The sequence below is a fragment of the Oryctolagus cuniculus genome, chromosome 3 (genome assembly GCF_051225735.1).
Source record: "Oryctolagus cuniculus isolate XC-2025 breed Fujian yellow rabbit chromosome 3, ASM5122573v1, whole genome shotgun sequence".
NCBI classification, from domain to species: domain Eukaryota; kingdom Metazoa; phylum Chordata; class Mammalia; order Lagomorpha; family Leporidae; genus Oryctolagus; species Oryctolagus cuniculus.
The window spans coordinates 107,606,984-107,620,665 of record NC_142869.1 but is presented as its reverse complement, the minus strand read 5'-3'; the positions used below and the strand labels follow the sequence as shown (position 1 = coordinate 107,620,665).

The 13,682-nt window shown below is 45.1% G+C and overlaps 1 protein-coding gene across 1 annotated transcript in view; it reads right to left on the bottom strand.

Moving 5' to 3' along the window:
• Positions 1-909: 909 nt before the first annotated feature.
• Positions 910-13,682, bottom strand: part of LOC100353264 (lactase/phlorizin hydrolase) — a 75,395-nt gene continuing 62,622 nt past the window's right edge. Inside the window, exons 15-17 of the mRNA XM_002712429.6 lie at positions 3,661-3,884; positions 2,222-2,455; positions 910-1,554 (exon numbers count right to left, since the gene is read on the bottom strand). Coding sequence (XP_002712475.3) covers positions 1,337-1,554; positions 2,222-2,455; positions 3,661-3,884 — 676 coding nt within the window. The 3' untranslated portion in view covers positions 910-1,336. The remainder of the gene's footprint in view (positions 1,555-2,221; positions 2,456-3,660; positions 3,885-13,682) is intronic.

The following is a 13,682-nucleotide window of genomic DNA, read 5'->3' as shown; positions in this document are numbered from 1 at the left end:
GCCCAGCCTCAAGAAGCTGATGGCTCAGAAATATGCACTTCCAGTATAACGTGGCTCAGTTATAGTGGGGGATATTTACAGTCAAGATAGAGGAAGAAGCTTCTGCCTGGAACACTCGAAATTAAGAAGCCATTTTCTCTCCAGAGGAGGAAGTTCATTATTTCAACTGAGACTTGAAGGCAATTTCAGAAGAACATCCTAGGCAGAAGGCATAACATTTGCAAAGACACAGAGGAATATGGGATAGTGGAGGACCTACAGGCAGTTCAGAAGTATCACAGATTGGGAGAGGAGGAAGAAAATGGGCCAAATGGGCCTAGGTTATTCGTGGGACTCCTTAGGGTCATGCGATAGATGGGGTGAGCATTTGGTGCAGTGGGTAAGATGCCCCTTGAGATGCCCTATCCCGTATCAGAGTGCCCAGATTTGTATCCCAGCTCTGCTTCCTACTCCAGCTTCCTGCATATGGGCACCGTGGGGGACTGTGGGTGATGGCTCAAGTACTTGGGTTCCTGCCACCTCTTGGGAGGCCTGAATTGAGTTCTAGGCATCTGGCTTTGAGCTGATCCAGCCCCAGCTGATGCATGCATTTAGGGAGTGAACCAATGGATGAAAGTTCTCCCTCAGCTTACCTCTGATTCTCTGCCTTTCAAGTAAGTAAAATCAAAGTGCTCTGGTAGGAGAGCCAGGGATGACATAAAAGGCGGCAGTGGTGGGGTTTGGGATAGGGAACTGAGGATGGATCAGACGCCATCTCTGCATGTTAACTGCATCTACCCCAGGGAATATAAAGCAGGGAGAAAGCCTTGGTCTGGTAGGAAGCTTGGTAAGAGCCCCAAATGGCTTGTGTGGCTGCCTAGCTTCTGATGCACCCACCTTCTCACAGAGACACAACCGTAGGAGATAGGACACAGTGTGCGGTACCATTTTTATTTTCTGGGAATGCCAAGTAGGGGGTAGGAGGGAATTGAAGAGAGGGCAGGAGGTGAATGACTGTGCAGTCTGTCTGCACAGTGGAGTTGATTCCTTCTTAGGAGAGGATTTCTGTGGTTTCAACTCAGGATTCCACCTTCAAAAATTCTGAAACTTACAACACCCTGGTAAATTCAATTTGGTGGTTTAAAGACCACCAGACCAGTTTAGTATCTGCACATTTCCACAAGAGGTCTTCTGATGCCGGAATGAACTCACAGTACAGGGGCAATTTACAACATTTCCAGTTTAATCAGAACTCAAAATCCTTCAAGATTCGAGTCATCTCAACAAGAGAATACAAGACCTGAGGAGTCTGGTGGCTGGCACAGGTATAACAGAGAAACTAGGCCTGCATGACTTGTCAGAATGAAGAAACGGGGCTCAGTTCCTGTTGGCTTAGTTTTTTCCTTTGTTTGGAGCTCTTGCACAATGCATATGATAAAAACGCCAAGCCACAGACTCCAAGCAGCATGAGAGAAAAGAGCACGTACAAAGCCGTCTCTGCTTCCGTCGAGCCGAGCGACAGCCCCAGGAACTGGACTTCCTCCTGGCTCACGGGGCTCATGGTGGGGTCAGTGTCTAGGGAAGGACAAGAGAGAGCAGTTTGTGCTGTGGTGCTGACTCATTTATCACACCCACGTGCCCTAGAGTAGGCCCAGGCTGGGTCCCTGGGGTCCAGAGGCTACGTATTCCCCAGATCTGCACAGCGAGGGTGAGTGCCTTGCTGAGGTGAACATGCTGTCCCTTTCTCTGTGTGGCAAGAGCCTCTGACTGCAACTAAGCAGTTTTCTATTTTAAACATCTGTATCAGCAGTTGGGATATCATCTAAGTTGGATCGCTGCGCACTGGTACAGTGATTTATACTTTCGCAGCCTTCGACACACATTGGCCCCATGTTGTACAGGCCCTCCCTGCACTTTCCCAGTTCTTCAGCTGGGTCCTTCCGACTTCCCAGAGGCACCTGCCTAGTTTCTTGTCTGAGGTCACACAGCAAGGCAGTGGGAGGGCTGGATAAGAACCTAGACCTGCTTTTCCCGCACCAGGGCTTCGTTCTGGGGGATAACATTAGCCCCAAGTTTCCTTTGTTCATCCCAGGAGTGTCTGAAACATTCAATAAAATAAATCCTGGCCTAATGAATGAAGGGGTTGGAGAGGCAGAGGAGCATAATTAGCTGGACAGAGAGACAGGCCCTTGCTCTGGCCCCTCATCCTTTGGTTTTCGTCCCTCCCAGAGCCCCATCTCACCTTCTGGCTGGAGGAGACAAGGGTGAGGTCCCTCTGCAGGGTCGGGGAAGCCGTTGCACCGGACTATGGAGGCATAAAACTTGGCAGACTCTCTGGGGATCCTTGGCAGAGAAGGGTCACTGTAGTTCACAAAATGCAGACCAAACTTATCTGAGTAGCCATAGGCCCACTCAAAGTTGTCCACCAGTGTCCAGACTGTGTATCCTCGAAGGTCCACCTTGTCCTGCTGCACAGCTGCACAAACACAGAGTCTGGATTTGACCTTTCCTTATCCCAGTAAGACACTTCTGCCAGGTCCCCACAGCCAGCTCAGCCCACAGTGCTCCCCACTGTGTGACTCCAAGTAGAGCTGAAATTTGGCTTTAGCTCTTGGAAAGTGTAGCCTGCCCTTTCCCTGGTGTGTGGTGCCACCAGCATTTTTCTAGGTAGATTCAGCCCTGTGTGTGAGTTAGGACACAGGTAGATTGAGATAATCCCTTTGGGGTATCTATACTCCCTTCTCTCTGCATTGCAAGTTACCAATCTTGGTGTGTGCCTTAGAATGTTAGTGCTCCCACCTGTACAAAGTAAAGCACCCTTGGGACAAGGGTTGTGGTGCAGTGAGCTGCTACGTGTGACACTGGCATCCTATATCAGAGTGCTGGTTTAGTCTGTTTGCTCTGCTTCTGATCCATATTCCTGCTACTGCTACTGCTTGGGAAAACAGTGGAGGATGGCCCAGTTACTTGAGCCCTTGCCACTCTTGTGGCAGATCTAGATAGAGGTTTGCTATCAAAGAGCTGAACAAAGAACCAAAGAAGAAGAGAGGAAAGGAAGGAAGAAAGGAGGAAATGAGGATAAAATGAAGGAATGAAGGGAGAGGGGGAGGGAGGAAAGAAAGAAGGGAAGGAAGGAAAGAAGGAAAGAGGGAGGGAGGGAGGGAGATGGACCAACCATCTCACACACACACACAAAAAAGCCCTAGACGTGGATGAAAGATGTCTGCTGGGACAGATTTTCTAGCCATTCCCTTTGCCTGCTGCGAGGCTCTCTGTTACTCAGCATGGCTTTCTGTCCCCTTACTCTCATGGTCCCATCTCCAGTTGTTAGGGCTGGGCCAAGGGTCTCAAAGTTTGGTTTGGGGAACGGAAGACCCTACATGTGGACAACCGCACAGCCTGCTCCTCCTGGCTCTTCACAGTCCATCCTCAGGAAGGAGCTGCTGTCCAGAAACACCAGGCCTCAGGGAGGAGAGAGGACAGCAGGAGACTCAGGCCGGGAGCGAACATTTAGGGTGTCGGGCAAGTGGGTTTGCTTGCTGAGCTTAGAGGAAGGAAGACATTCAGAACGTGGCTCAAATTTGAAAGGCTTTACTATGATGGTGGTGGTGGGGGGTAGACATTCCCCTCCTGCAGATGCTGGCCATGTTTCCAACAGTGAAAGGGGTGGGCCTGGCATACCTTTGAGGGCCTCGTTGATGTAACTGCGGAGGTAGTAGATCCTGGTAGTGTCATTGAGGTACGAGTCTCCCCGATGGGACACCCCGTTCTCTGTTACATAAATCGGAGGGTTGTTGTACTCCTCCTTTATCCAGTTCAGGATCCTCCTGAAGCCAAAAGGTGTCATCTTCAGCCAGAAAGAGCCAGAGTCTGGCCAAGATCGATCTGTGATGGAAGCCACTCCCCTGTGAGTTCAAAAACTGAAGATCAGGTGGTGTTCTGTAAATCCTAAGGGGGTCTTTACACAAAACAAGACTTAGCCTAGGAAAAGCCTGAGGTTTTGTCTAGACTCAGAGTCATACAAATGCCAGAACAATCAAATTGCCTCCAACTCTCTTTTCACTTCTGGTTGCCCCCCTCAATACTGCTGTAACGCTGGAAAGCCCAGGAAGCTCTCTGTTCTGTGAGCTCTCTGCCTGTGCAGAGAGGAGTGGTCTTGTTTGTGGGACTGAGCCCTTCATGGGCTCCCTGTTGACAGGTGACATTTGACACCAGATGTGAATGGCTGTGGGTGTCCCAGGCTCTAGTCCTCCAGGGAATGCTGTGTCCTCAGAGAAGTAGCTCCCCTGAGTCACCTGTCAGTACCCCACACAGGTCACAAGAAGGGCCCTCATGTTAGGGTTAGGGTTAGGGTTAGGGTTAGGGTTAGGGTTAGGGTTAGGGTTAGGAGCAGACAGTCTGGGACCCTCAATTGTCCCAGACCTTGATCTGGCCATTCAGTAATAGACAAGGAGAGGACAACTCATACCACAGGAATGCATGCCGGGCACGATGTGCAAAAATGACGTCCCAAGAGTCCTACAGTCCAAATAAGGAGCAGCCTTTTAGATACAAGAAACATATCTCAGCAAGAAAGATACTTGCATACTGAAAGTGAAAGGATAGAGAGGCCGGCGCTGTGGTGTAGTGCGTAAAGCCACCATCTGCAGTGCTGGCATCCCATAGGGGCACCAATTCAAGTGCTGGCTGCTCCACTTTCCATCCAGCTCCCTGCTATGGCCTGGGAAAGCAGTAGAAGATGGCACATGTCCTTAGGCCCCTGCATCCACATGGGAGACTGGGAAGAAGCTCCTGGCTTCTGGCTTTGGATCAGCCCAGCTACAGTCATTGCAACCATTTGGGGAATGAAGCAGTGGATGGAAGACTTTCTCTCTCTCTTTATCTCTATGCCTCTGCCTTTCTGTTTCTGCCTTTCAAAAGAAATAAATAAATCTTAAAAAGTGAAAGGATGGATTCCATGACAACTGAAACAGAAAAAGAGCTGATGCAGCCATCCTAATATAGACAAAATAGGGGCCGGCACTGTGGCGCAGCTGGTCAACGCTCTGGCCTGAAGCGCCAGCATCCCATATGGCTGCTAGTTATAGTCCCGGCTGCTCCACTTCCCATCCAGCTCTCTGCTATGGCCTGGGAAAGCAGTAGAAGATGGCCCAAGCCCTTGTGCCCCTACACCCACATGGGAGAACTGGAGGAAGCTCCTGGCTCCTGGCTTTGGATCTGTGTCGCTCCCCCTCTTCATGGAGGAATGACACTAAGCCCTGCCTAGGCTTCCTATCCGAGTCACGGCACCATTATGTCGCTCCCCCTCTTCGTGGAGGAACGACACAGGACCCTGCGCTGTTCTTTTGTCTGCTCGGCCCTTCCCGGGTTTGCTGCTGGTTCTTCCCGGGTTGGCTACCGACCCTTCCACCTCCGTGGAAGGGCGGTTTCCCCTGCCACATTCCCCACTTCCGCGGGGGAGCGGCACACCGCCGGCCGGCTCTCTCGGGGGCTGCACAGGTGTTCCTCTTAGATGTTCCCCTTAGATGTTCCTCGTGCATGTTGTCTCTCTCCTCCTTTATAGTCCTCTTCCACCAATCCCAACTCTGCTACCCACACGCCGAGTACGCTGCTCTCCTCCAATCAGGAGAAGCTCCTGCAGCTTGTCAAGTTGGTGAGAGGCAGCTGGGTAGAAGCTGTTGCCTCCTCTCCCAGCGCCATATTGTGGGAGAGCAGATGCATAGAATAAGTCTTAATTCCAGTAACTTAGTCTAGTCCGAGTTGCTCCCCACAGATCTGCACAACTCTGGCCATTGTGGCCAACTGGGGAGTGAACCATCAGATGGAAGACTTCTGTTTCTCTCTGCCTCTCCTCTCACTGTGTAACTCTTTCAAATAAATAAATAAATAAATAAATATTTTTAAAAATATATCAGACAAAATAGACTGTAACACAAAAACTGTTAAAAGAGACACAGAAGGGCACTAGGTAATGATTAAGGGATCAATTCAACAGGAAGACATGATTATTATAAATGTATATGCACCTAACCACAGGGCACCTGGCCATTTAAAATAAATGTTAATGGATTTAAAGGGAGACATAGACTCAAATACAATAGTAATGAGAGACTTCAAACCCCACTTTGAGCAATGGACAGATCAACCAGACGGAAAATCAGCAAGGAAACAACAGAGTTAATCGACATTATAGACCAAATGGACCTAACAGATACCTACAGAACTTTGCATCCTACACACAGAGAATAGAGATTCTTCTCACCAGTGCATGGAACTTTCTCTAGGATTGACCAAATGCTAGGCCATAAAGCAAGTCTCAGAAAATTCAAGATAACTGAAATCATACCATGCATCTTCTCTGACCACAGTGGAATGAAGTTGGTAATCAATAACTCAGAAATCTCTAGAACATATGCAAACACGTGGAGACTGAACTACATGCCCCTGAATGAACAGTGGATTGTTAAAGAAATCAAAAGAGAAAAAAAAATTTCTGAAAGCAAATGAAGATGACAATACAACGTATCAAAACTTAGAGGATATAGCAAAAACAGTGTTAAGAGGAAAATTTATAGCAATTGGTCCTACATCAATAAATTGGAAAAGCACCAAATGAATGAGCTATCAGTGCATCTCAAGGACCTAGAAAAACAACAGCAAACCAAATTGGAAACTAGCAGGAGAAAAGAAATAATTAAAATTAGAGAATAAACAAGTGCTTGGCTCCCGGCTACCCATGTGAAAGACTCAGAGGGAGCTCCAGATTCTTGGCCTCACCCTGGATCACCCCTAGCTGTTGTGGCCACCCAGGGAGTGAACCAGTAGATGGAAGGACTCCCTCTCTCTAACTCATAAAGAAAGAAAAGAAAAGAAAAGAGAAAGGTAAAGAAAAGAAAAGAAAAGAGAAAGGTAAAGAAAAGAAAAGGAAAGGAAAAAGAGAAGAAAAAAATGAAGGGTCTGCATTGTGCACAGTGGGGGGTTAAGCCACTGGCACCCCATATCAGAGTACTGTATCAGGTCCTATCTGCTCTGCTTCTGACCAGCTCCCTGCAAATATACCTAGGAGGCATAAGATTGCCCAAGTACTTGTAGCCCTGCCACCTATCTGGGACCAGGATGGAGTTCCCAGGCTTCTGGCTTTGTCCTGACCCAACCCTAGTTGTTGTAGCCACTGGGGAGTGAACCAGCAGATGGAAGATCTTCTTCTCTCTGTCTCCCTTTCTCTCTCGGCCTTCTGCTTTTCAAGTGAACAAAACAAATTTTAAAAAAAGAAAAGAAAAACTAATTTTGTCTGTAATACATCTGAAGAGTGAAGAAAATTTGTCTGAAAAAGGAAAGTCAGATTAACGTTTAATTATCCCATTTGCAGACTGCTAGCTTATCTAGACTCCCATTGAGTCTCCATGTGGCCTGACCTTGTGTAGACAAGTCTCAGCCTGTCTCCAGTATCCCCTATCTTCCTTCTCAAGTTCCCTCTTTTGGGTCACTTCTGTCTTATCTCTCCTATGTAGTTCATACTAAAGAGGAGGTTTACTCAAGAGAGTTTTATTCCCTTACTCTGCTTCTTTGTGAATTCACCTGCCTTGTTACCAACCTAGGTGGTAACCAAGGCTGGCACTCTCTAGCTTAAAAACATCTTTGCTAAGGCTCTTGCCATGCAGGCTCCTTGTAGAAATCAGGCCCATCAGATAAGACTCAAGGTTAAGAAGAACTATTTTTAAGAAGAACTGTATTTTCGGAGGCAAGATGGCGGAATAGGAAGGGAGCATAGGATAGTCCGGGGAGAGACAGTTTAATAAAAGTGGAGATACTGCAGGTTCAAGGAAGAGTAGGGGAGGAAACAGCAGAAGAAACTCTTCCGGAACGCGTGATTCACAGTGGACCTGCGTGGAGAGCGTGGGAGCCCACAGTTCGGGACACCAGCGGCAGACTCAACACACCAGCGCTGGAACGCGAGGTGAGCCGAACCTCAATAGCCGGAGACACCAGCAAGCAAGCGGAGAGAGGAGACTAGAGGGAACGACCCCCGGGGGGGAAAAGTTCACCAGGCTAACTGGAAGAGAGAGAGAGAGAAAAAAAAAGTGACTGGTACGGACACGGGTTTCTCTCTCTCCGCTCACCTCTCAAGGGTGAGCAAGACAAAGAGCAGGCACCATCTTGGACATACGTCATAAGCAGAGCGACCTCAGGTCTGCACCGGCCCTGAGCCTAGCAGAAAAACCTGACTCTGGGCGGGGCGAATTAACAGGAGATTAGGACCTAGTAAATTTGTGGTGCTACTGAACTGAGACTGTGAAAAAAGAGACGGTGAGGGAGAGAACTCACGGAATTCACGTGAGTACTCTCCAGAGACGCTACAATTCCGTAACTTTGGCAATCCAGTGGGAGACTGAAGGAGAATTTGAGCCCACTCTGAGGGCAGAACAGATTCCCTGTGTGGTCCTTGGGAAAGAGCTTCTGATCTCTGGCTCCTGTGGGTATATCATTTGCCTGCTAACTACCTCCAACTTCGTTCAGCTGTGCAGAATAACTTCCCTTTTGAATCAAAAAAAAAAAAAAAAAAAGAGAGAGAGAGAGAGATTTACCATGCCTAACCTGGGAGTGTCACCTTTGGCACACCAAACAGAGCTCCCAGGCCACACCCATCTCAAGCCTCTAAGGCTCCATCAAAAATAGACAGTCCACTTAATCTAGAGTCATAGTATAACAAGAAAAAGCACCACAGTGAAGAAACCAAATATCTCCAATATGCCAAATAACAAACGCAAAAACCGAGGTAATAAAAACAAGGAAGTCACCATGACGCCCCAAAATGAAAAAGACACCCCAATTCAAGATTATGAAGATGATGAGATAGAAGAAATGCAAGAAGCAGATCTCAAAAAATTGATAAGAACATTAAGAAGTTCACAAAAACAAATGCTTGAACTACAGAAATCCTTAATGGACAAGATAGAAAATCTCTCTCGTGAAAATGAAATATTAAGGAGGAATCAAAATGAATCAAAACAACTAGTACAACAGGAAACTGTGATAGTGACGATAAATCATAATGAAGTGAAGAATTCAATAGATCAAATGAAAAACACAATAGAGAGCCTTACAAACAGAATGGGTGAAGCAGAAGAGAGAATATCGGACTTAGAAGACAGAGAACAGGAAAGGAGACAGTCAAACCAAAGAAAAGAAGAGGAAATTAGAAATCTAAAACATATTGTCGGGAATCTTCAGGATACTATTAAAAAAACCCAACATTCGGGTTCTAGGAGTTCCTGAAGGCATGGAGAGGGAGAAAGGATTAGAAGGCCTTTTTAGTGAGATATTAGCAGAAAATTGGAGAAGGACAGAGACATCCTAGTACAGGAAGCTCACAGAACCCCTAATAAACACGACCAAAAGAGATCCTCACACGACACGTTGTAATTAAACTCTCCACAGTGAAACATAAAGAAAAGATCCTAAAATGTGCAAGAGAGAAACGTCAGATTACTCTCAGAGGATCTCCAATCAGACTCACAGCTGACTTATCATCAGAAACCTTACAAGCTAGGAGGGAATGGCGAGATATAGCCCAGGTACTAAGAGAGAAAAACTGCCAGCCCAGAATATTATATCCTGCAAAGCTATCATTTGTGAATGAAGGTGAAATAAAGACCTTTCATAGCAAACATAAATGGAAAGAATTTGTCACCACTCGTCCAGCCCTGCAACAGATGCTTCAAGATGTGTTACACACAGAAACACAGAAACATGGTCATCAGTATGAAAGAAGGTAAAGGAAGGAAACCTCACAGCAAAAGATCACAGGAAGTTCAAAGCAGATATTAGAACTTATCTTTGGCAAATGGCAGGGCAAAGTTACCACTTATCATTAGTCACATTGAACGTTAATGGCCTGAACTGTCCAGTTAAAAGACACAGATTGGATGATTGGGTTAAGGAACAAAACCCATCTATTTGCTGCTTACAAGAAACACATCTTTCCAACAAAGATCCATACAGACTGAAAGTGAAAGGCTGGAAAAAGATATACCGTGCCAACAGAAATGAAAAAAGAGCGGGTGTAGCCATCTTAATATCGGACAACATAAACTTTACCACAAAAACTGTTAAGAGAGACAAAGAGGGACACTATATAATGATTAAGGGATCAATACAACAAGAAGATATAACAATTATCAATGTATATGCACCTAACTACAGGGCACCGGTTTATCTAAAACATTTGTTAAGGGACTTAAAGGGAGACTTAGACCCCAATACAATAGTACTGGGGGACTTCAATACTCCACTCTCAGAAATAGACAGATCAATAGGACAGAAGATCAACAAGGAAACAGTAGATTTAAACGACACTATAGCCCAAATGGGTCTAACAGATACCTACAGAACTTTCAATCCTACAGCTAAAGATTTTACATTCTTCTCAGCAGTACATGGAACCTTCTCTAGGATTGACCACATACTAGGCCATAAAGCAAGTCTCAGCAAATTCAAAAGAATTAGAATCATACCATGCAGCTTCTCAGACCATAAAGGAATGAAGTTGGAAATTAGCAACTCAGGAATCCCCAGAGCATATGCAAACACATGGAGATTGAACAACATGCTCCTGAATGAACACTGGGTCATAGAAGAAATTAAAAGAGAAATCAAAAATTTTCTGGAAGTAAATGAGGATAACAGCACAACATACCAAAACTTATGGGATGCAGCAAAAGCAGTGTTAAGAGGAAAGTTTATATCAATAGGTGCCTACATCAAGAAATTGGAAAGGCACCAAATAGATGAGCTTTCAATTCACCTCAAGGATCTAGAAAACCTACAGCAAACCAGACCCAAATCTAGTAGGAGAAGAGAAATAATTAAAATCAGAGAAGAAATCAACAGGATTGAATAAAAAAAAAAAAAAACAGTACAAAAAATCAGCCAAACGAGGAGCTGGTTTTTTGAAAAAATAAACAAAATTGACACCCCATTGGCCCAACTAACTAAAAAAAAGAAGAGAAAAGACCCAAATCAATAAAATCAGAGATGAAAAAGGAAATGTAACAACAGACACCACAGAAATAAAAAGAATCATCAGAAATTACTACAAGGACTTGTATGCCAGCAAACAGGGAAACCTATGAGAAATGGATAGATTCCTGGACACATGCAACCTACCTAAATTGAACCAGGAAGACATCAAAAACCTAAACAGATCCATAACTGAGACAGAAATTGAAACAGTAATAAAGGCCCTCTGTCGCTCCCCCTCTTCACGGAGGAACGACACTAGACCCTGCGCTGTTCTTTTGTCTGCTCGGCCCTTCCCGGGTTTGCTGCTGGTCCTTCCTGTGTTGGCTGCCAACCCTTCCACCTCGTGGAAGGGCGGCTCCCCCTGCCACTTTCCCCACTTCCATGGGGGAGTGGCACACCGCCTGGTTCCTCGTGCATGTTGTCTCTCTCCTCCTTTATAGTCCTCTTCCACCAATCCCAACTCTGCTACCCACACGCTGAGTACGCTGCTCTCCTCCAATCAGGAGCAGGATCAGCTCCTGCAGGTTATTGGTCGAACTGGAGGCAGCTGGGTAGAAGCTGTTGCCTCCTCTCCCAGCGCCATATTGTGGGAGAGCAGATGCATAGAATAAGTCTTAATTCCAGTAACTTAGTCTAGTCCGAGTTGCTCCCCACAGCCCTCCCAACAAAGAAAAGCCCAGGACCAGATGGATTCACTGCTGAATTCTACCAGACATTTAAAGAAGAACTGACTCCAATTCTTCTCAAACTATTCAGAACAATCGAAAAAGAGGGAGTCCTCCCAAATTCTTTCTATGAAGCCAGCATCACCTTAATTCCTAAGCCGGAAAAAGATGCAGCATTGAAAGAGAATTACAGACCAATATCCCTGATGAACATAGATGCAAAAATCCTCAATAAAATTCTCGCCAATAGAATGCAACAACACATTAGAAAGATCATTCACCCAGACCAAGTGGGATTTATCCCTGGTATGCAGGGATGGTTTAATGTGCACAAAACAATCACTGTGATACACCACATTAACAGACTGCAGAAGAAAAACCATATGATTATCTCAATAGATGCAGAGAAAGCATTCGATAAAATTCAACACCCGTTCATGATGAAAACTCTAAGCAAACTGGGTTTGGAAGGAACATTCCTCAATACAATCAAAGCAATCTATGAAAAACCCACGACCAACATCCTATTGAATGGGGAAAAGTTGGAAGCATTTCCACTGAGATCTGGTACCAGACAGGGATGCCCACTCTCACCACTGCTATTCAATATAGTTCTGGAAGTTCTAGCCAGAGCTGTTAGGCAAGAAAAAGAAATTAAAGGGATACAAATTGGGAAGGAAGAACTCAAACTATCCCTCTTTGCAGATGACATGATTCTTTATTTAGGGGACCCAAAGAACTCTACTAAGAGACTATGGAACTCATAGAAGAGTTTGGCAAAGTAGCAGGGTATAAAATCAATGCACAAAAATCAACAGCCTTTGTATACACAGACAATGCCATGGCTGAGGAAGAACTTCTAAGATCAATCCCATTCACAATAGCCACAAAAACAATCAAATACCTTGGAATAAACTTAACCAAGGACGTTAAAGATCTCTACGATGAAAATTACAAAACCTTAAAGAAAGAAATAGAAGAGGATACCAAGAAATGGAAAAATCTTCCATGCTCATGGTTTGGAAGAATCAATATCATGAAAATGTCCATTCTCCCAAAAGCAATTTATAGATTCAATGCAATCCCAATCAAGATACCGAAGACCTTCTTCTCAGATCTGGAAAAAACGGTGCTGAAATTTATATGGAGACACAGGAGACCTTGAATAGCTAAAGCAATCTTGTACAACAAAAACAAAGCTGGAGGCATCTCAATACCATATTTCAGGACATACTACAGGGCAATTGTAATCAAAACAGCATGGTACTGGTACAGAAACAGATGGATAGACCAATGGAACAGAATTGAAACACCAGAAATCAATTCAAACATCTACAGCCAACTCATATTTGATCAAGGATCCAAAACCAATCCCTGGAGTAAGGACAGTCTATTCAATAAATGCTGCTGGGAAAATTGGATTTCCACGTGCAGAATCATGAAGCAAGACCCCTACCTTTCACCTTACACAAAAATTCACTCAACATGGATTAAAGACTTAAATCTACGACCTGACACTATCAAATTATTAGAGAGCATTGGAAAAACCCTGCAAGATATAGGTACTAGCAAAGACTTCTTGGAAAAGACCCCAGAAGCACAGGCAGTCAAAGCCAAAATTAACATTTGGCATTGCATCAAATTGAGAAGTTTCTGTACTGCAAAAGAAACAGTCAGGAAAGTGAAGAGACAACTGACAGAATGGGAAAATATATTTGCAAACTATGCAACAGATAAAGGGTTGATAACCAGAATCTACAAAGAAATCAAGAAACTCCACAAGATCAAAACAAACAACCCACTTAAGAGATGGGCCAAGGACCTCAATAGACATTTTTCAAAAGAGGAAATCCAATGGGCCAACAGACACATGAAAAAATTATCAGGATCACTAGCCATCAGGGAAATGCAAATCAAAACCACAATGAGGTTCCACCTCACTTCAGTTAGAATGGCTCACATTCAGAAATCTACCAACAACAGATGCTGGAGAGGATGTGGGGAAAAAGGGACACT